Below are 23,578 nucleotides of genomic sequence, written 5' to 3'. Positions count from 1 at the left end.
GATGTCCATGATTGTGTGGCTGTTCAGTAATGAACACTTGCATTGCTTGCTGTTTGGGGTTTTAGGTTGGGTTTCTGTATAAGCACTTTGTGACATCTGCTGATGTAAAAGAGGCTTTATAAATACATTTGATTGATTGATAATTGTCCTGTGCACTTTGACCTGGCTGAACCTGGGGGACGCTTTAGTCTCGACCTAGTGAAAGTTACATTTAAACACAGTTTTGTAAAACCAAAAGATATTGGATATTGAAATGATTTTTCAAGGGGAGGTAGAGTAGTACTACTATGGTTCAGGGCCCGGTTCCCCAAGGGGAGGTAGAGCAGTCCTACTACGGTCCAGGGCCCGGTTCTCCAAGGGGAGGTAGACCAGTTCTACTATGGTCCAGGGCCCGGTTCCCCAAGGGGAGGTAGACCAGTCCTACTATGGTCCAGGGCCCGGTTCCCCAAGGGGAGGTAGAGCAGTCCTACTATGGTCCAGGGCCCGGTTCCCCAAGGGGGGGTAGACCAGTCCTACTACGGTCCAGGGCCCGGTTCCCCAAGGGGAGGTAGACCAGTCCTACTACGGTCCAGGGCCCGGTTCCCCAAGGGGAGGTAGACCAGTCCTACTACGGTCCAGGGCCCGGTTCCCCAAGGGGAGGTAGACCAGTCCTACTACGGTCCAGGGCCCGGTTCCCCAAGGGGAGGTAGACCAGTCCTACTACGGTCCAGGGCCCGGTTCCCCAAGGGGAGGTAGACCAGTCCTACTACGGTCCAGGGCCCGGTTCCCCAAGGGGAGGTAGACCAGTCCTACTACGGTCCAGGGCCCGGTTCCCCAAGGGGAGCTAGAGCAGTCCTACTATGGTTCAGGGCCCGGTTCCTCAAAGGGAGGTAGAGCAGTCCTACTATGGTCCAGGGCCCGGTTCTCCAAGGGGAGGTAGAGCAGTCCTACTATGGTCCAGGGCCCGGTTCCCCAAGGGGAGGTAGAGCAGTCCTACTATTGTCCAGGGCCCGGGTTCCCCAAGGGGAGGTAGAGCAGTCCTACTATGGTCCAGGGCCCCGTTCCCCAAGGGGAGGTAGAGCAGTCATACTATGGTCCAGGGCCCGGTTCCCCAAGGGGAGGAAGAGCAGTCCTACTATGGTCCAGGGCCCGGTTCCCCAAGGGGAGGTAGAGCAGTCCTACTATGGTCCAGGGCCCGGTTCCCCAAGGGGAGGTAGACCAGTCCTACTATGGTCCAGGGCCCGGTTCCCCAAGGGGAAGTAGACCAGTCCTGCTACGGTCCAGGGCCCGGTTCCCCAAGGGGAGGTAGAGCAGTCCTACTATGGTCCAGGGCCCGGTTCCCCAAGGGGAGGTAGAGCAGTCCTATTATGGTCCAGGGCCCGGTTCCCCAAGGGGAGGAAGAGCAGTCCTACTATGGTCCAGGGCCCGGTTCCCCAAGGGGAAGTAGACCAGTCCTGCTACGGTCCAGGGCCCGGTTCCCCAAGGGGAGGTAGAGCAGTCCTACTATGGTCCAGGGCCCGGTTCCCCAAGGGGAGGTAGAGCAGTCCTATTATGGTCCAGGGCCCGGTTCCCCAAGGGGAGGAAGAGCAGTCCTACTACGGTCCAGGGCCCGGTTCCCCAAGGGGAGGTAGAGCAGTCCTACTAAGGTCCAGGGCCCGGTTCCCCAAGGGGAGGTAGACCAGTCCTACTATGGTCCAGGGCCCGGTTCCCCAAGGGGAGGTAGACCAGTCCTACTATGGTGCAGGGCCCGGTTCCCCAAGGGGAGGTAGAGCAGTCCTACTATGGTCCAGGGCCCGGTTTTCCAAGGGGAGGTAGAGCAGTCCTACTACGGTCCAGGGCCCGGTTCCCCAAGGGGAGGTAGAGTAGTCCTACTATGGTCCAGGGCCCGGTTCCCCAAAGGGAGGTGGTGCAGTCCTACTATGGTTCAGTGCCCGGTTCCCCAAGGGGAGGTAGAGCAGTCCTACTACGGTCCAGGGCCCGGTTCCCCAAGGGGAGCTAGAGCAGTCCTACTACGGTGCAGGGCCCGGTTCCCCAAGGGGAGGTAGAGCAGTCCTACTATGGTCCAGGGCCCGGTTCCCCAAGGGGAGGTAGAGCAGTCCTACTATGGTCCAGGGCCCGGTTCCCCAAGGGGAGCTAGAGCAGTCCTACTATGGTCCAGGGCCCGGTTCCCCAAGGGGAGGTAGACCAGTCCTACTACGGTCCAGGGCCCGGTTCCCCAAGGGGAGGTAGACCAGTCCTACTATGGTCCAGGGCCCGGTTCCCCAAGGGGAGGTAGACCAGTCCTACTATGGTCCAGAGCCCGTTTCCCCAAGGGGAGGTAGAGCAGTCCTACTATGGTCCAGGGCCCGGTTTTCCAAGGGGAGGTAGAGCATTCCTACTACGGTCCAGGGCCCGGTTCCCCAAGGGGAGGTAGAGCAGTCCTACTATGGTCCAGGGCCCGGTTCCCCAAAGGGAGGTGGACCAGTCCTACTATGGTTCAGTGCCCGGTTCCCCAAGGGGAGGTAGAGCAGTCATACTACGGTCCAGGGCCCGGTTCCCCAAGGGGAGCTAGAGCAGTCCTACTACGGTCCAGGGCCCGGTTCCCCAAGGGGAGGTAGAGCAGTCCTACTATGGTCCAGGGCCCGGTTCCCCAAGGGGAGGTAGAGCAGTCCTACTATGGTCCAGGGCCCGGTTCCCCAAGGGGAGGTAGACCAGTCCTACTATGGTCCAGGGCCCGGTTCCCCAAGGGGAGGTAGACCAGTCCTACTATGGTCCAGGGCCCGGTTCCCCAAGGGGAGGTAGACCAGTCCTACTATGGTCCAGGGCCCGGTTCCCCAAGGGGAGGTAGACCAGTCCTACTATGGTGCAGGGCCCGGTTCCCCAAGGGGAGGTAGACCAGTCCTACTATGGTCCAGGGCCCGGTTCCCCAAGGGGAGGTAGAGCAGTCCTACTATGGTCCAGGGCCCGGTTCCCCAAGGGGAGGTAGAGCAGTCCTACTATGGTCCAGGGCCCGGTTCCCCAAAGGGAGGTGGTGCAGTCCTACTATGGTTCAGTGCCCGGTTCCCCAAGGGGAGGTAGAGCAGTCATACTACGGTCCAGGGCCCGGTTCCCCAAGGGGAGCTAGAGCAGTCCTACTACGGTCCAGGGCCCGGTTCCCCAAAGGGAGGTAGAGCAGTCCTACTATGGTCCAGGGCCCGGTTCCCCAAGGGGAGGTAGAGCAGTCCTACTATGGTCCAGGGCCCGGTTCCCCAAGGGGAGGTAGACCAGTCCTACTATGGTCCAGGGCCCGGTTCCCCAAGGGGAGGTAGACCAGTCCTACTATGGTCCAGGGCCCGGTTCCCCAAGGGGAGGTAGACCAGTCCTACTATGGTCCAGGGCCCGGTTCCCCAAGGGGAGGTAGACCAGTCCTACTATGGTCCAGGGCCCGGTTCCCCAAGGGGAGGTAGACCAGTCCTACTATGGTCCAGGGCCCGGTTCCCCAAGGGGAGGTAGAGCAGTCCTACTATGGTCCAGGGCCCGGTTCCCCAAGGGGAGGTAGAGCAGTCCTACTATGGTCCAGGGCCCGGTTCCCCAAGGGCAGGTAGACCAGTCCTACTACGGTCCAGGGCCCGGTTCCCCAAGGGGAGGTAGACCAGTCCTACTATGGTCCAGGGCCCGGTTCCCCAAGGGGAGGTTGACCAGTCCTACTATGGTCCAGGGCCCGGTTCCCCAAGGGGAGGTAGAGCAGTCCTACTATGGTCCAGGGCCCGGTTTTCCAAGGGGAGGTAGAGCAGTCCTACTACGGTCCAGGGCCCGGTTCCCCAAGGGGAGGTAGAGCAGTCCTACTATGGTCCAGGGCCCGGTTCCCCAAAGGGAGGTGGTGCAGTCCTACTATGGTTCAGTGCCCGGTTCCCCAAGGGGAGGTAGAGCAGTCATACTACGGTCCAGGGCCCGGTTCCCCAAGGGGAGCTAGAGCAGTCCTACTAAGGTCCAGGGCCCGGTTCCCCAAGGGGAGGTAGAGCAGTCCTACTATGGTCCAGGGCCCGGTTCCCCAAGGGGAGGTAGAGCAGTCCTACTATGGTCCAGGGCCCGGTTCCCCAAGGGGAGGTAGACCAGTCCTACTATGGTCCAGGGCCCGGTTCCCCAAGGGGAGGTAGACCAGTCCTACTATGGTCCAGGGCCCGGTTCCCCAAGGGGAGGTAGAGCAGTCCTACTATGGTCCAGGGCCCGGTTCCCCAAGGGGAGGTAGAGCAGTCCTACTATGGTCCAGGGCCCGGTTCCCCAAGGGCAGGTAGACCAGTCCTACTACGGTCCAGGGCCCGGTTCCCCAAGGGGAGGTAGACCAGTCCTACTATGGTCCAGGGCCCGGTTCCCCAAGGGGAGGTTGACCAGTCCTACTATGGTCCAGGGCCCGGTTCCCCAAGGGGAGGTAGAGCAGTCCTACTATGGTCCAGGGCCCGGTTTTCCAAGGGGAGGTAGAGCAGTCCTACTACGGTCCAGGGCCCGGTTCCCCAAGGGGAGGTAGAGCAGTCCTACTATGGTCCAGGGCCCGGTTCCCCAAAGGGAGGTGGTGCAGTCCTACTATGGTTCAGTGCCCGGTTCCCCAAGGGGAGGTAGAGCAGTCATACTACGGTCCAGGGCCCGGTTCCCCAAGGGGAGCTAGAGCAGTCCTACTACGGTCCAGGGCCCGGTTCCCCAAGGGGAGGTAGAGCAGTCCTACTATGGTCCAGGGCCCGGTTCCCCAAGGGGAGGTAGAGCAGTCCTACTATGGTCCAGGGCCCGGTTCCCCAAGGGGAGGTAGACCAGTCCTACTATGGTCCAGGGCCCGGTTCCCCAAGGGGAGGTAGACCAGTCCTACTATGGTCCAGGGCCCGGTTCCCCAAGGGGAGGTAGACCAGTCCTACTATGGTCCAGGGCCCGGTTCCCCAAGGGGAGGTAGAGCAGTCCTACTATGGTCCAGGGCCCGGTTCCCCAAGGGGAGGTAGACCAGTCCTACTATGGTCCAGGGCCCGGTTCCCCAAGGGCAGGTAGACCAGTCCTACTACGGTCCAGGGCCCGGTTCCCCAAGGGGAGGTAGACCAGTCCTACTATGGTCCAGGGCCCGGTTCCCCAAGGGGAGGTAGACCAGTCCTACTATGGTGCAGGGCCCGGTTCCCCAAGGGGAGGTAGAGCAGTCCTACTATGGTCCAGGGCCCGGTTTTCCAAGGGGAGGTAGAGCAGTCCTACTACGGTCCAGGGCCCGGTTCCCTAAGGGGAGGTAGAGCAGTCCTACTATGGTCCAGGGCCCGGTTCCCCAAAGGGAGGTGGTGCAGTCCTACTATGGTTCAGTGCCCGGTTCCCCAAGGGGAGGTAGAGCAGTCCTACTACGGTCCAGGGCCCGGTTCCCCAAGGGGAGCTAGAGCAGTCCTACTACGGTGCAGGGCCCGGTTCCCCAAGGGGAGGTAGAGCAGTCCTACTATGGTCCAGGGCCCGGTTCCCCAAGGGGAGGTAGAGCAGTCCTACTATGGTCCAGGGCCCGGTTCCCCAAGGGGAGCTAGAGCAGTCCTACTATGGTCCAGGGCCCGGTTCCCCAAGGGGAGGTAGACCAGTCCTACTACGGTCCAGGGCCCGGTTCCCCAAGGGGAGGTAGACCAGTCCTACTATGGTCCAGGGCCCGGTTCCCCAAGGGGAGGTAGACCAGTCCTACTATGGTCCAGAGCCCGTTTCCCCAAGGGGAGGTAGGGCAGTCCTACTATGGTCCAGGGCCCGGTTTTCCAAGGGGAGGTAGAGCAGTCCTACTACGGTCCAGGGCCCGGTTCCCCAAGGGGAGGTAGAGCAGTCCTACTATGGTCCAGGGCCCGGTTCCCCAAAGGGAGGTGGTGCAGTCCTACTATGGTTCAGTGCCCGGTTCCCCAAGGGGAGGTAGACCAGTCCTACTACGGTCCAGGGCCCGGTTCCCCAAGGGGAGGTAGACCAGTCCTACTATGGTCCAGGGCCCGGTTCCCCAAGGGGAGGTAGACCAGTCCTACTATGGTCCAGAGCCCGTTTCCCCAAGGGGAGGTAGGGCAGTCCTACTATGGTCCAGGGCCCGGTTTTCCAAGGGGAGGTAGAGCAGTCCTACTACGGTCCAGGGCCCGGTTCCCCAAGGGGAGGTAGAGCAGTCCTACTATGGTCCAGGGCCCGGTTCCCCAAAGGGAGGTGGTGCAGTCCTACTATGGTTCAGTGCCCGGTTCCCCAAGGGGAGGTAGAGCAGTCATACTACGGTCCAGGGCCCGGTTCCCCAAGGGGAGCTAGAGCAGTCCTACTACGGTCCAGGGCCCGGTTCCCCAAAGGGAGGTAGAGCAGTCCTACTATGGTCCAGGGCCCGGTTCCCCAAGGGGAGGTAGAGCAGTCCTACTATGGTCCAGGGCCCGGTTCCCCAAGGGGAGGTAGACCAGTCCTACTATGGTCCAGGGCCCGGTTCCCCAAGGGGAGGTAGACCAGTCCTACTATGGTCCAGGGCCCGGTTCCCCAAGGGGAGGTAGAGCAGTCCTACTATGGTCCAGGGCCCGGTTCCCCAAGGGGAGGTAGACCAGTCCTACTATGGTCCAGGGCCCGGTTCCCCAAGGGGAGGTTGACCAGTCCTACTATGGTCCAGGGCCCGGTTCCCCAAGGGGAGGTAGAGCAGTCCTACTATGGTCCAGGGCCCGGTTTTCCAAGGGGAGGTAGAGCAGTCCTACTACGGTCCAGGGCCCGGTTCCCCAAGGGGAGGTAGAGCAGTCCTACTATGGTCCAGGGCCCGGTTCCCCAAAGGGAGGTGGTGCAGTCCTACTATGGTTCAGTGCCCGGTTCCCCAAGGGGAGGTAGAGCAGTCATACTACGGTCCAGGGCCCGGTTCCCCAAGGGGAGCTAGAGCAGTCCTACTACGGTCCAGGGCCCGGTTCCCCAAGGGGAGGTAGAGCAGTCCTACTATGGTCCAGGGCCCGGTTCCCCAAGGGGAGGTAGAGCAGTCCTACTATGGTCCAGGGCCCGGTTCCCCAAGGGGAGGTAGACCAGTCCTACTATGGTCCAGGGCCCGGTTCCCCAAGGGTAGGTAGACCAGTCCTACTATGGTCCAGGGCCCAGTTCCCCAAGGGGAGGTAGAGCAGTCCTACTATGGTCCAGGGCCCGGTTCCCCAAGGGGAGGTAGACCAGTCCTACTATGGTCCAGGGCCCGGTTCCCCAAGGGGAGGTAGACCAGTCCTACTATGGTCCAGAGCCCGTTTCCCCAAGGGGAGGTAGGGCAGTCCTACTATGGTCCAGGGCCCGGTTTTCCAAGGGGAGGTAGAGCAGTCCTACTACGGTCCAGGGCCCGGTTCCCCAAGGGGAGGTAGAGCAGTCCTACTATGGTCCAGGGCCCGGTTCCCCAAAGGGAGGTGGTGCAGTCCTACTATGGTTCAGTGCCCGGTTCCCCAAGGGGAGGTAGAGCAGTCATACTACGGTCCAGGGCCCGGTTCCCCAAGGGGAGCTAGAGCAGTCCTACTACGGTCCAGGGCCCGGTTCCCCAAAGGGAGGTAGAGCAGTCCTACTATGGTCCAGGGCCCGGTTCCCCAAGGGGAGGTAGAGCAGTCCTACTATGGTCCAGGGCCCGGTTCCCCAAGGGGAGGTAGACCAGTCCTACTATGGTCCAGGGCCCGGTTCCCCAAGGGGAGGTAGACCAGTCCTACTATGGTCCAGGGCCCGGTTCCCCAAGGGGAGGTAGACCAGTCCTACTATGGTCCAGGGCCCGGTTCCCCAAGGGGAGGTAGAGCAGTCCTACTATGGTCCAGGGCCCGGTTCCCCAAGGGGAGGTAGACCAGTCCTACTATGGTCCAGGGCCCGGTTCCCCAAGGGGAGGTTGACCAGTCCTACTATGGTCCAGGGCCCGGTTCCCCAAGGGGAGGTAGAGCAGTCCTACTATGGTCCAGGGCCCGGTTTTCCAAGGGGAGGTAGAGCAGTCCTACTACGGTCCAGGGCCCGGTTCCCCGAGGGGAGGTAGAGCAGTCCTACTATGGTCCAGGGCCCGGTTCCCCAAAGGGAGGTGGTGCAGTCCTACTATGGTTCAGTGCCCGGTTCCCCAAGGGGAGGTAGAGCAGTCATACTACGGTCCAGGGCCCGGTTCCCCAAGGGGAGCTAGAGCAGTCCTACTACGGTCCAGGGCCCGGTTCCCCAAGGGGAGGTAGAGCAGTCCTACTATGGTCCAGGGCCCGGTTCCCCAAGGGGAGGTAGAGCAGTCCTACTATGGTCCAGGGCCCGGTTCCCCAAGGGGAGGTAGACCAGTCCTACTATGGTCCAGGGCCCGGTTCCCCAAGGGGAGGTAGACCAGTCCTACTATGGTCCAGGGCCCAGTTCCCCAAGGGGAGGTAGAGCAGTCCAACTATGGTCCAGGGCCCGGTTCCCCAAGGGGAGGTAGAGCAGTCCTACTATGGTCCAGGGCCCGGTTCCCCAAGGGCAGGTAGACCAGTCCTACTACGGTCCAGGGCCCGGTTCCCCAAGGGGAGGTAGACCAGTCCTACTATGGTCCAGGGCCCGGTTCCCCAAGGGGAGGTTGACCAGTCCTACTATGGTCCAGGGCCCGGTTCCCCAAGGGGAGGTAGAGCAGTCCTACTATGGTCCAGGGCCCGGTTCTCCAAGGGGAGGTAGAGCAGTCCTACTACGGTCCAGGGCCCGGTTCCCCAAGGGGAGGTAGAGCAGTCCTACTATGGTCCAGGGCCCGGTTCCCCAAAGGGAGGTGGTGCAGTCCTACTATGGTTCAGTGCCCGGTTCCCCAAGGGGAGGTAGAGCAGTCATACTACGGTCCAGGGCCCGGTTCCCCAAGGGGAGCTAGAGCAGTCCTACTACGGTCCAGGGCCCGGTTCCCCAAGGGGAGGTAGAGCAGTCCTACTATGGTCCAGGGCCCGGTTCCCCAAGGGGAGGTAGAGCAGTCCTACTATGGTCCAGGGCCCGGTTCCCCAAGGGGAGGTAGACCAGTCCTACTATGGTCCAGGGCCCGGTTCCCCAAGGGGAGGTAGACCAGTCCTACTATGGTCCAGGGCCCGGTTCCCCAAGGGGAGGTAGACCAGTCCTACTATGGTCCAGGGCCCGGTTCCCCAAGGGGAGGTAGAGCAGTCCTACTATGGTCCAGGGCCCGGTTCCCCAAGGGGAGGTAGACCAGTCCTACTATGGTCCAGGGCCCGGTTCCCCAAGGGCAGGTAGACCAGTCCTACTACGGTCCAGGGCCCGGTTCCCCAAGGAGAGGTAGACCAGTCCTACTATGGTCCAGGGCCCGGTTCCCCAAGGGGAGGTAGACCAGTCCTACTATGGTGCAGGGCCCGGTTCCCCAAGGGGAGGTAGAGCAGTCCTACTATGGTCCAGGGCCCGGTTTTCCAAGGGGAGGTAGAGCAGTCCTACTACGGTCCAGGGCCCGGTTCCCTAAGGGGAGGTAGAGCAGTCCTACTATGGTCCAGGGCCCGGTTCCCAAAAGGGAGGTGGTGCAGTCCTACTATGGTTCAGTGCCCGGTTCCCCAAGGGGAGGTAGAGCAGTCCTACTACGGTCCAGGGCCCGGTTCCCCAAGGGGAGCTAGAGCAGTCCTACTACGGTGCAGGGCCCGGTTCCCCAAGGGGAGGTAGAGCAGTCCTACTATGGTCCAGGGCCCGGTTCCCCAAGGGGAGGTAGAGCAGTCCTACTATGGTCCAGGGCCCGGTTCCCCAAGGGGAGCTAGAGCAGTCCTACTATGGTCCAGGGCCCGGTTCCCCAAGGGGAGGTAGACCAGTCCTACTACGGTCCAGGGCCCGGTTCCCCAAGGGGAGGTAGACCAGTCCTACTATGGTCCAGGGCCCGGTTCCCCAAGGGGAGGTAGACCAGTCCTACTATGGTCCAGAGCCCGTTTCCCCAAGGGGAGGTAGAGCAGTCCTACTATGGTCCAGGGCCCGGTTTTCCAAGGGGAGGTAGAGCAGTCCTACTACGGTCCAGGGCCCGGTTCCCCAAGGGGAGGTAGAGCAGTCCTACTATGGTCCAGGGCCCGGTTCCCCAAAGGGAGGTGGTGCAGTCCTACTATGGTTCAGTGCCCGGTTCCCCAAGGGGAGGTAGAGCAGTCATACTACGGTCCAGGGCCCGGTTCCCCAAGGGGAGCTAGAGCAGTCCTACTACGGTCCAGGGCCCGGTTCCCCAATGGGAGGTAGAGCAGTCCTACTATGGTCCAGGGCCCGGTTCCCCAAGGGGAGGTAGAGCAGTCCTACTATGGTCCAGGGCCCGGTTCCCCAAGGGGAGGTAGACCAGTCCTACTATGGTCCAGGGCCCGGTTCCCCAAGGGGAGGTAGACCAGTCCTACTATGGTCCAGGGCCCGGTTCCCCAAGGGGAGGTAGACCAGTCCTACTATGGTCCAGGGCCCGGTTCCCCAAGGGGAGGTAGAGCAGTCCTACTATGGTCCAGGGCCCGGTTCCCCAAGGGGAGGTAGAGCAGTCCTACTATGGTCCAGGGTCCGGTTCCCCAAGGGCAGGTAGACCAGTCCTACTACGGTCCAGGGCCCGGTTCCCCAAGGGGAGGTAGACCAGTCCTACTATGGTCCAGGGCCCGGTTCCCCAAGGGGAGGTTGACCAGTCCTACTACGGTCCAGGGCCCGGTTCCCCAAGGGGAGGTAGAGCAGTCCTACTATGGTCCAGGGCCCGGTTCCCCAAGGGGAGGTAGAGCAGTCCTAATATGGTCCAGGGCCCGGTTCTCCAAGGGGAGGTAGAGCAGTCCTACTACGGTCCAGGGCCCGGTTCCCCAAGGGGAGGTAGAGCAGTCCTACTATGGTCCAGGGCCCGGTTCCCCAAGGGGAGGTAGAGCAGTCCTACTAGGGTCCAGGGCCCGGTTCCCCAAGGGGAGCTAGAGCAGTCCTACTACGGTCCAGGGCCCGGTTCCCCAAGGGGAGGTAGAGCAGTCCTACTATGGTCCAGGGCCCGGTTCCCCAAGGGGAGGTAGAGCAGTCCTACTATGGTCCAGGGCCCGGTTCCCCAAGGGGAGGTAGACCAGTCCTACTATGGTCTACTTACATAGATAATAGATAATGTCTGTCTGGGAGGGTTGGACTATAACACTGTCTTACATAGATAATATATAATGTCTGTCTGGGAGGGTTGAACTATAACACTGTCTTACATAGATAATGTCTGTCTGGGAGGGTTGGACTATAACACTGTCTTACATAGATAATGTCTGTCTGGGAGGGTTGGACTATAACAGTATCTTACATAGATAATGTCTGTCTGGGAGGGTTGGACTATAACACTGTCTTACATAGATAATGCTGTCTGGGGGGGTTGGACTATAACACTGTCTTACATAGATAATGTCTGTCTGGGAGGGTTGGACTATAACACTGTCTTACATAGATAATGTCTGTCTGGGAGGGTTGGACTATAACAGTATCTTACATAGATAATGTCTGTCTGGGAGGGTTGGACTATAACACTGTCTTACATAGATAATAGATAATGTCTGTCTGGGAGGGTTGGACTATAACACTGTCTTACATAGATAATGCCTGTCTGGGAGGGTTGGACTATAACACTGTCTTACATAGATAATGTCTGTCTGGGAGGGTTGGACTATAACACTGTCTTACATAGATAATGTCTGTTTGGGAGGGTTGGACTATAACACTGTCTTACATAGATAATGCCTGTCTGGGAGGGTTGGACTATAACACTGGCTTACATAGATAATGTCTGTCTGGGAGGGTTGGACTATAACACTGTCTTACATAGATAATGTATGTCTGGGAGGGTTGGACTATAACACTGTCTTACATAGATAATGTCTGTCTGGGAGGGTTGGACTATAACACTGTCTTACATAGATAATGTCTGTCTGGGAGGGTTGGACTATAACAGTATCTTACATAGATAATGTCTGTCTGGGAGGGTTGGACTATAACACTGTCTTACATAGATAATAGATAATGTCTGTCTGGGAGGGTTGGACTATAACACTGTCTTACATAGATAATGCCTGTCTGGGAGGGTTGGACTATAACACTGTCTTACATAGATAATGTCTGTCTGGGAGGGTTGGACTATAACAGTATCTTACATAGATGCAGTCCTTCTGGTAGCGCAGGTAAAGGTTGTACATGATGGCAGCTTCATGTAGTTCGGCCAGAGTAGACATGTCCTCTACTCCATTAATACTGGTGGGGTGCATAGGAAACACCTTGTCTCTGCTCAGCTCCCCCTGCTGCAGGTACATCACCTGAAACACAGAGACACAACAGGTTTACTGCTGCAGGTACATCACCTGAAACACAGAGACACAACAGGTAGTTAGTTTTACTGCAGCAGGTACATCACCTGAAACACAGAGACACAACAGGTAGTTAGTTTTACTGCAGCAGGTACATCACCTGAAACACAGAGACACAACAGGTAGTTTGTTTTACTGCAGCAGGTACAACCCCTGAAACACAGAGATTACAGGACATTGACTTCACAGCAGGCATAGGCATACCGTAAGGCTCACTTAGGTTAGCTTTCCTCTGGTTAGTTATCTCTACTTAAGAGAGACTAGTTAGTTTTACTGCTGCAGGTACATCACCTGAAACACAGAGACACAACAGGTTTACTGCTGCAGGTACATCACCTGAAACACAGAGACACAACAGGTAGTTAGTTTTACTACTGCAGGTACATCACCTGAAACACAGAGACACAACAGGTAGTTAGTTTTACTGCAGCAGGTACATCACCTGAAACACAGAGACACAACAGGTAGTTTGTTTTACTGCAGCAGGTACAACCCCTGAAACACAGAGATTACAGGACATTGACTTCACAGCAGGCATAGGCATACAGTAAGGCTCACTTAGGTTAGCTTTCCTCTGGTTAGTTATCTCTACTTAAGACTACAGGACACCTCACATCAGGTGTAGTAGGCCTTCAGGACACCTCACAACAGGTGTAGTAGGCCTTCAGGACACCTCACAGCAGGTGTAGTAAGACACCTCACATCAGGTGTAGTAGGCCTTCAGGACACCTCACAACAGGTGTAGTAGGCCTTCAGGACACCTCACAACAGGTGTAGTAGTCCTTCAGGACACCTCACATCAGGTGTAGTAGGCCTTCAGGACACCCCACAACAGGTGTAGTAGGCCTTCAGGACACCCCACAACAGGTGTAGTAGGCCTTCAGGACACCTCACAACAGGTGTAGTAGGCCTTCAGGACACCTCACAACAGGTGTAGTAGTCCTTCAGGACACCTCACATCAGGTGTAGTAGGCCTTCAGGACACCCCACAACAGGTGTAGTAGGCCTTCAGGACACCCCACAACAGGTGTAGTAGGCCTTCAGGACACCTCACAACAGGTGTAGTAGGCCTTCAGGACACCTCACAACAGGTGTAGTAGGCCTTCAGGACACCTCACATCAGGTGTAGTAGACCTTCAGGACACCTCACCGCAGGTGTAGTAGGCCTTCAGGACACCTCATAACAGGTGTAGTAGACCTTCAGGACACCTCACAGCAGGCTCAGTATTGTGAAAACCCCTTTAGAGGCCATAGCTATAGCTTCTGGAGTCAGGAGGACACAGGCAGGTTCAGAGTGATGTAGCTGGCACCATGCCAGGACCTCATGGGTGATGTAGCTGGCACCATGACAGGACCTCATGGGTGATGTAGCTGGCACCATGCCAGGACCTCATGGGTGATGTAGCTGCACCATACCAGGATCTCATGGCGATACTAATCGTCTACACCTCCGTGGAGAGCATGAGGAATAGACATGCCAAAGGGCCAACTGAGGTGCCCATGCTTCTCCTTCAAACAAATAACACACCTGCCTGCAACCATCCACCATGTCATGCACAATAGTCCTTCCACTTTGGATACATCCAGCGCTAGGTTACAGTGGACAGAGCTAGGCTGGTTACAGTGGACAGAGCTAGGCTGGTTACAGTAGACAGTGCTAGGCTGGTTACAGTGGACAGAGCTAGGTTACAGTGGACAGAGCTAGGTTACAGTGGACAGAGCTAGGCCGGTTACAGTGGACAGAGCTAGGGTACAGTGGACAGAGCTAGGCTGGTTACAGTGGACAGAGCTAGGCTGGTTACAGTAGACAGAGCTAGGCTGGTTACAGTGCACAGAGCTAGGCTGGTTACAGTGGACAGAGCTAGGGTACAGCGGACAGAGCTAGGCTGGTTACAGTGGACAGAGCTAGGTTACAGTGGACAGAGCTAGTTTACAGTGGACAGAGCTGGGTTACAGTGGACAGAGCTAGGTTACAGTGGACAGAGCTAGACTGGTTACAGTGGACAGAGCTAGGTTACAGTGGACAGAGCTAGGCTGGTTACAGTGGACAGAGCTAGGTTACAGTGGACGGAGCTAAGATGTTACAGTGGACAGAGCTAGGCTGGTTACAGTGGACAGAGCTATACTGGTTACAGTGGACAGAGCTAGGCTGGTTACAGTGGACAGAGCTAGGCTGGTTACAGTGGACAGAGCTAGACTGGTTATAGTGGACAGAGCTAGGCGGGTTACAGTGGACAGAGCTAGGCTGGTTACAGTGGACAGTGCTAGGCTGGTTAGTGGACAGAGCTAGGCTGGTTACAGTGGACAGAGCTAGACTGGTTACAGTGGACAGAGCTAGGCGGGTTACAGTGGACAGAGCTAGGCTGGTTACAGTGGACAGAGCTAGGCTGGTTACAGTGGACAGAGCTAGGTTACAGTGGACAGAGCTAGGCTGGTTACAGTGGACAGAGCTAGGCTGGTTACAGTGGACAGAGCTAAGCTGGGTACAGTCGGAGCCTGTCATATTACTGAAGCCTTCATGTGATTCCTGCTCAGGATTATTGAGATAGAGAGAGACAAATGACAACCCCCGATGACCTCACAACATTCTGACATTCTTAGAGCATATGATGTCAGAGGACTATCTGCATACAGGCTCCACCTACAGATGTCGGATCTTAATCTGAGCCAGTTTGCTACAGCAGGAAAATAATCTTGCAGCAACAAGAAATTATTATGTGGATTATAATTTTCTGGACATTTTTCTAAAGGTTGATACATTTTTCTTCAGGGAAAAAGTGGAATTAAAAAACTTCATAAACCCTTTTAAACCTCAAATACACTACAAATATACTACTGCATCTGGGTGATCAAATGACAAATGACATCATTCAGTCTGCCTGACATGGATATGTGTGATCTGTTATCCAAGTACTTCTGTCATAACAGCTGGATTTGAGTGCATGTTCAGAGATGTTGTGAGAAAGAGAACGCCCTGCTGTGGTTCCACCCTGTCAGGTTGGGACTGAAAAATGGTTAGGATTAGTTAACATGCTAAGGCCTAAAGGAGTAATGGTTAGCTAACAGGCCTACAGGAGTTATGGTTAACTAACACACTACAGGGCTAACAGCCCTAAAGGAGTTATGGTTAGCTAACACGCTACAGGGCTAACAGGCCTACAGGAGTTATGGTTAGCTAACACGCTACAGGGCTAATAGGCCTAAAGGAGTTATGGTTAGCTAACACGCTACAGGGCTAATAGGCCTAAAGGAGTTAAGGTTAGCTAACACGCTGCAGAGCTAACAGGCCTAAAGGAGTTAAGGTTAGCTAATACGCTACAGAGCTAACAGGCCAACCTCCAGCCCTGACCTTTAACCCCAGAGATCAGTGTTAACTGTAATAGATTCACACCTCTGACATCTATAACCCTAACCCTCACCCTCACCCTGTGGCCTGTTAGCCTGTGAGCTAACTCTAATTCACACTAACTCACATTTATAACCCTAACCTTCACCCTGTAGCCTGTTAGCCTGTGAGCTAACCCTACTCTAATTCACACTAACTCACATCTATAACCCTAACCTTCACCCTGTAGCCTGTTATCCTGTTAGCCTGTGAGCTAACCCTACTCTAATTCACACTAACTCACATCTATAACCCTAACCTTCACCCTGTAGCCTGTTAGCCTGTGAGCTAACCCTACTCTAACTCACATCTATAACCCTAACCTTCACCCTGTAGCCTGTTAGCCTGTGAGCTAACCCTACTCTAATTCACACTAACTCACATCTATAACCCTAACCTTCACCCTGTAGCCTGTTAGCCTGTGAGCTAACCCTACTCTAATTCACACTAACTCACATCTATAACCCTAACCTTCACCCTGTAGCCTGTTAGCCGGTGAGCTAACCCTACTCTAATTCACACTAACTCACATCTATAACCCTAACCTTCACCCGGTCAATCTGTAAACTAACCCTAATTCACATCTAGATTTTGATCTCTGTTGACCACCAGGCCATTAGGTAAAACCCCTGACAGGGAGAAACGTGCATATGTTCATATCCACTCTCCAGGATCCTCTGGGCTGTAACTTGGTATCTCCCAGGATGCACAAGGAAAACAGGAAGAGGAAGACTCACAGAGAGAAAGAAGGAAGTCCTAGCAGCCAATGCACGAAGCCGACGCAATCTCTGGAAAATAATAGATTAACCGTTCTGTTCTATTGTCACTAATTAACATGGGTCTGATCAGCGGCTCCCCCTGTCGTCTCCATGGAAACATGCCTAGAGGTGTACATGTGAGTAGAGTTGGATGGCAGCCAAGAGGGAGCTGAGGTTCACAACGAGTCCCCCTGGGACAGTACAAAGAGAACAGGTAGGTCTGCCCTAGAAAAAAATATTTTCTGACCTCAATAACACTTCCTGCTGGTTAAATAAAACAGCAGCGAAGCTGTTACAGTAGAACCAACAGGGATTAACAGTACGCTAGACTACAGTAGTGACGAACAGTAGACTAGATTACAGTAGTGATGAACAGTACGTTAGACTACAGTAGTGACGAACATTACGCTAGATTACAGTAGTGACGAACAGTAGACTAGATTACAGCAGTGATGAACAGTACGCTAGATTACAGTAGTGACGAGCAGTACGCTAGATTACAGTAGTGACGAACAGTAGACTAGATTACAGCAGTGATGAACAGTACGCTAGATTACAGTAGTGACGAGCAGTAGACTAGACTACAGTAGTGACGAACAGTACGCTAGATTACAGTAGTGACGAACAGTAGACTAGATTACAGTAGTGATGAACAGTACGCTAGATTCCAGTAGTGACGAACAGTACGCTAGATTACAGTAGTGACAAACAGTACGCTAGACTATAGTAGTGACAAACAGTAGACTAGATTACAGCAGTGATGAACAGTACGCTAGATTACAGTAGTGACGAACAGTAGACTAGACTACAGTAGTGACGAACAGCACGCTAGATTACAGTAGTGACGAACAGTAGACTAGATTACAGTAGTGATGAACAGTACTCTAGATTACAGTAGTGACAAACAGTAGACTAGATTACAGTAGTGATGAACAGTACACTAGATTACAGTAGTGATGAACAGTAGACTAGATTACAGTAGTGATGAACAGTACGCTAGATTACAGTAGTGATGAACAGTAGACTAGATTACAGTAGTGATGAACAGTATGCTAGATTACAGTAGTGATGAACAGTACGCTAGATTACAGTAGTGATGAACAGTACGCTAGACTACAGTAGTGACGAACAGTACTCCAATAAATCCTGTCTCTGAGGCATTACTGTGGTACTCATCATATCCCAGTATTACTGTAGTACTCATCATATCCCAGTATTACTGTGGTACTCATCATATCCCAGTATTACTGTGGTACTCATCATATCACAGTATTACTGTAGTACTCATCAAATCATTACTGTGGTACTCATCATATCCCAGTATTACTGTAGTACTCATCATATCCCAGTATTACTGTAGTACTCATCATATCATTACTGTAGTACTCATCATATCCCATCATTACTGTGGTACTCATCATATCCCAGTATTACTGTGGTACTCATCATATCATTACTGTGGTACTCATCATATCCCAGTATTACTGTGATACTCATCATATCCCAGTATTACTGTGGTACTCATCATATCCCAGTATTACTGTAGTACTCATCAAATCATTACTGTGGTACTCATCATATCCCAGTATTACTGTAGTACTCATCATATCCCAGTATTACTGTAGTACTCATCATATCATTACTGTAGTACTCATCATATCCCATCATTACTGTGGTACTCATCATATCCCAGTATTACTGTGGTACTCATCATATCATTACTGTGGTACTCATCATATCCCAGTATTACTGTGGTACTCATCATATCCCAGTATTATTGTGGTACTCATCATATCCCAGTATTACTGTAGTACTCATCATATCCCAGTATTACTGTAGTACTCATCATATCCCAGTATTACTGTAGTAATCATATCATTACTGTGGTACTCATCATATCCCACTATTACTGTAGTACTCATCATATCCCAGTATTACTGTAGTACTCATCATATCCCAGTATGACTGTAGTACTCATCATATCCCAGTATTACTGTGGTACTCATCATATCATTACTGTGGCACTCATCATATCCCAGTATTATTACTGTGGTACTCATCATATCCCAGTATTATTGTGGTACTCATCATATCCCAGTATTACTGTAGTACTCATCATATCCCAGTATTACTGTAGTACTCATCATATCCCAGTATTACTGTAGTACTCATCTTGACCAGCCCTAGCTGAACGACTCTTTTTACTGGCTCGAGAGTCATAATTCGTTTTTTCAGAGTGTTTTTAATCATTTGTTTGACCTGCTGACCGCAATGAATTCTACAGCAGGACTAATACGAGCTCCTCTGTCTCAGTGACTCCACATGCTCCCACTCCACCAACTGTCTATAATGAATTCTACAGCAGGACTAATACGAGCTCCTCTGTCTCAGTGACTCCACATGCTCCCGCTCCACCAACTGTCTATAATGAATTCTACAGCAGGACTAATACGAGCTCCTCTGTCTCAGTGACTCCACATGCTCCTGCTCCACCAACTGTCTATAATGAATTCTACAGCAGGACTAATACGAGCTCCTCTGTCTCAGTGACTCCACATGCTCCTGCTCCACCAACTGTCTATAATGAATTCTACAGCAGGACTAATACGAGCTCCTCTGTCTCAGTGACTCCACATGCTCCCGCTCCACCAACTGTCTATAATGAATTCTACAGCAGGACTAATACGAGCTCCTCTGTCTCAGTGACTCCACATGCTCCCGCTCCACCAACTGTCTATAATGAATTCTACAGCAGGACTAATACGAGCTCCTCTGTCTCAGTGACTCCACATGCTCCTGCTCCACCAACTGTCTATAATGAATTCTACAGCAGGACTAATACGAGCTCCTCTGTCTCAGTGACTCCACATGCTCCTGCTCCACCAACTGTCTATAATGAATTCTACAGCAGGACTAATACGAGCTCCTCTGTCTCAGTGACTCCACATGCTCCCGCTCCACCAACTGTCTATAATGAATTCTACAGCAGGACTAATACGAGCTCCTCTGTCTCAGTGACTCCACATGCTCCTGCTCCACCAACTGTCTATAATGAATTCTACAGCAGGACTAATACGAGCTCCTCTGTCTCAGTGACTCCACATGCTCCTGCTCCACCAACTGTCTATAATGAATTCTACAGCAGGACTAATACGAGCTCCTCTGTCTCCGTGACTCCACATGCTCCCGCTCCACCAACTGTCTATAATGAATTCTACAGCAGGACTAATACGAGCTCCTCTGTCTCAGTGACTCCACATGCTCCCGCTCCACCAACTGTCTATAATGAATTCTACAGCAGGACTAATACGAGCTCCTCTGTCTCAGTGACTCCACATGCTCCTGCTCCACCAACTGTCTATAATGAATTCTACAGCAGGACTAATACGAGCTCCTCTGTCTCAGTGACTCCACATGCTCCCGCTCCACCAACTGTCTATAATGAATTCTACAGCAGGACTAATACGAGCTCCTCTGTCTCAGTGACTCCACATGCTCCTGCTCCACCAACTGTCTATAATGAATTCTACAGCAGGACTAATACGAGCTCCTCTGTCTCAGTGACTCCACATGCTCCCGCTCCACCAACTGTCTATAATGAATTCTACAGCAGGACTAATACGAGCTCCTCTGTCTCAGTGACTCCACATGCTCCTGCTCCACCAACTGTCTATAATGAATTCTACAGCAGGACTAATACGAGCTCCTCTGTCTCAGTGACTCCACATGCTCCTGCTCCACCAACTGTCTATAATGAATTCTACAGCAGGACTAATACGAGCTCCTCTGTCTCAGTGACTCCACATGCTCCTGCTCCACCAACTGTCTATAATGAATTCTACAGCAGGACTAATACGAGCTCCTCTGTCTCAGTGACTCCACATGCTCCTGCTCCACCAACTGTCTATAATGAATTCTACAGCAGGACTAATACGAGCTCCTCTGTCTCAGTGACTCCACATGCTCCTGCTCCACCAACTGTCTATAATGAATTCTACAGCAGGACTAATACGAGCTCCTCTGTCTCAGTGACTCCACATGCTCCTGCTCCACCAACTGTCTATAATGAATTCTACAGCAGGACTAATACGAGCTCCTCTGTCTCAGTGACTCCACATGCTCCTGCTCCACCAACTGTCTATAATGAATTCTACAGCAGGACTAATACGAGCTCCTCTGTCTCAGTGACTCCACATGCTCCTGCTCCACCAACTGTCTATAATGAATTCTACAGCAGGACTAATACGAGCTCCTCTGCTCTCTCCAGTGACTCCACATGCTCCTGCTCCTCCACCAACTGTCTATAATGAATTCTACAGCAGGACTAATACGAGCTCCTCTGTCTCAGTGACTCCACATGCTCCTGCTCCACCAACTGTCTATAATGAATTCTACAGCAGGACTAATACGAGCTCCTCTGTCTCAGTGACTCCACATGCTCCTGCTCCACCAACTGTCTATAATGAATTCTACAGCAGGACTAATACGAGCTCCTCTGTCTCAGTGACTCCACATGCTCCTGCTCCACCAACTGTCTATAATGAATTCTACAGCAGGACTAATACGAGCTCCTCTGTCTCAGTGACTCCACATGCTCCTGCTCCACCAACTGTCTATAATGAATTCTACAGCAGGACTAATACGAGCTCCTCTGTCTCAGTGACTCCACATGCTCCTGCTCCACCAACTGTCTATAATGAATTCTACAGCAGGACTAATACGAGCTCCTCTGTCTCAGTGACTCCACATGCTCCTGCTCCACCAACTGTCTATAATGAATTCTACAGCAGGACTAATACGAGCTCCTCTGTCTCAGTGACTCCACATGCTCCTGCTCCACCAACTGTCTATAATGAATTCTACAGCAGGACTAATACGAGCTCCTCTGTCTCAGTGACTCCACATGCTCCTGCTCCACCAACTGTCTATAATGAATTCTACAGCAGGACTAATACGAGCTCCTCTGTCTCAGTGACTCCACATGCTCCTGCTCCACCAACTGTCTATAATGAATTCTACAGCAGGACTAATACGAGCTCCTCTGTCTCAGTGACTCCACATGCTCCTGCTCCACCAACTGTCTATAATGAATTCTACAGCAGGACTAATACGAGCTCCTCTGTCTCAGTGACTCCACATGCTCCTGCTCCACCAACTGTCTATAATGAATTCTACAGCAGGACTAATACGAGCTCCTCTGTCTCAGTGACTCCACATGCTCCTGCTCCACCAACTGTCTATAATGAATTCTACAGCAGGACTAATACGAGCTCCTCTGTCTCAGTGACTCCACATGCTCCTGCTCCACCAACTGTCTATAATGAATTCTACAGCAGGACTAATACGAGCTCCTCTGTCTCAGTGACTCCACATGCTCCTGCTCCACCAACTGTCTATAATGAATTCTACAGCAGGACTAATACGAGCTCCTCTGTCTCAGTGACTCCACATGCTCCTGCTCCACCAACTGTCTATAATGAATTCTACAGCAGGACTAATACGAGCTCCTCTGTCTCAGTGACTCCACATGCTCCTGCTCCACCAACTGTCTATAATGAATTCTACAGCAGGACTAATACGAGCTCCTCTGTCTCAGTGACTCCACATGCTCCTGCTCCACCAACTGTCTATAATGAATTCTACAGCAGGACTAATACGAGCTCCTCTGTCTCAGTGACTCCACATGCTCCTGCTCCACCAACTGTCTATAATGAATTCTACAGCAGGACTAATACGAGCTCCTCTGTCTCAGTGACTCCACATGCTCCTGCTCCACCAACTGTCTATAATGAATTCTACAGCAGGACTAATACGAGCTCCTCTGTCTCAGTGACTCCACATGCTCCTGCTCCACCAACTGTCTATAATGAATTCTACAGCAGGACTAATACGAGCTCCTCTGTCTCAGTGACTCCACATGCTCCTGCTCCACCAACTGTCTATAATGAATTCTACAGCAGGACTAATACGAGCTCCTCTGTCTCAGTGACTCCACATGCTCCTGCTCCACCAACTGTCTATAATGAATTCTACAGCAGGACTAATACGAGCTCCTCTGTCTCACAGCAGGACTAATACGTCCTCTGACTCCACATGCTCCTGCTCCACCAACTGTCTATAATGAATTCTACAGCAGGACTAATACGAGCTCCTCTGTCTCAGTGACTCCACATGCTCCTGCTCCACCAACTGTCTATAATGAATTCTACAGCAGGACTAATACGAGCTCCTCTGTCTCAGTGACTCCACATGCTCCTGCTCCACCAACTGTCTATAATGAATTCTACAGCAGGACTAATACGAGCTCCTCTGTCTCAGTGACTCCACATGCTCCTGCTCCACCAACTGTCTATAATGAATTCTACAGCAGGACTAATACGAGCTCCTCTGTCTCAGTGACTCCACATGCTCCTGCTCCACCAACTGTCTATAATGAATTCTACAGCAGGACTAATACGAGCTCCTCTGTCTCAGTGACTCCACATGCTCCTGCTCCACCAACTGTCTATAATGAATTCTACAGCAGGACTAATACGAGCTCCTCTGTCTCAGTGACTCCACATGCTCCTGCTCCACCAACTGTCTATAATGAATTCTACAGCAGGACTAATACGAGCTCCTCTGTCTCAGTGACTCCACATGCTCCTGCTCCACCAACTGTCTATAATGAATTCTACAGCAGGACTAATACGAGCTCCTCTGTCTCAGTGACTCCACATGCTCCTGCTCCACCAACTGTCTATAATGAATTCTACAGCAGGACTAATACGAGCTCCTCTGTCTCAGTGACTCCACATGCTCCTGCTCCACCAACTGTCTATAATGAATTCTACAGCAGGACTAATACGAGCTCCTCTGTCTCAGTGACTCCACATGCTCCTGCTCCACCAACTGTCTATAATGAATTCTACAGCAGGACTAATACGAGCTCCTCTGTCTCAGTGACTCCACATGCTCCTGCTCCACCAACTGTCTATAATGAATTCTACAGCAGGACTCTATAATGAATGTCTATAATGAATTCACAGCAGGACTAATACGAGCTCCTCTGTCTCAGTGACTCCACATGCTCCTGCTCCACCAACTGTCTATAATGAATTCTACAGCAGGACTAATACGAGCTCCTCTGTCTCAGTGACTCCACATGCTCCTGCTCCACCAACTGTCTATAATGAATTCTACAGCAGGACTAATACGAGCTCCTCTGTCTCAGTGACTCCACATGCTCCTGCTCCACCAACTGTCTATAATGAATTCTA

General features: G+C 53.2%; 1 protein-coding gene across 1 annotated transcript in view; it reads right to left on the bottom strand.

Moving 5' to 3' along the window:
- The window catches only part of LOC139404868 (unconventional myosin-X-like), a 297,547-nt gene that overhangs the window by 183,327 nt on the left and 90,642 nt on the right, over positions 1–23,578 (bottom strand). The window contains exon 3 of the mRNA XM_071147402.1: positions 11,967–12,125. Within this exon, the coding sequence (XP_071003503.1) occupies positions 11,967–12,125 (159 nt within the window). The remainder of the gene's footprint in view (positions 1–11,966; positions 12,126–23,578) is intronic.

Source organism: Oncorhynchus clarkii, unplaced genomic scaffold (assembly GCF_045791955.1).
Source record: "Oncorhynchus clarkii lewisi isolate Uvic-CL-2024 unplaced genomic scaffold, UVic_Ocla_1.0 unplaced_contig_4472_pilon_pilon, whole genome shotgun sequence".
Lineage (NCBI taxonomy): Eukaryota > Metazoa > Chordata > Actinopteri > Salmoniformes > Salmonidae > Oncorhynchus > Oncorhynchus clarkii.
Note: the sequence above shows the minus strand (reverse complement) of the source record. Positions and strands in the feature narration are given on the sequence as shown.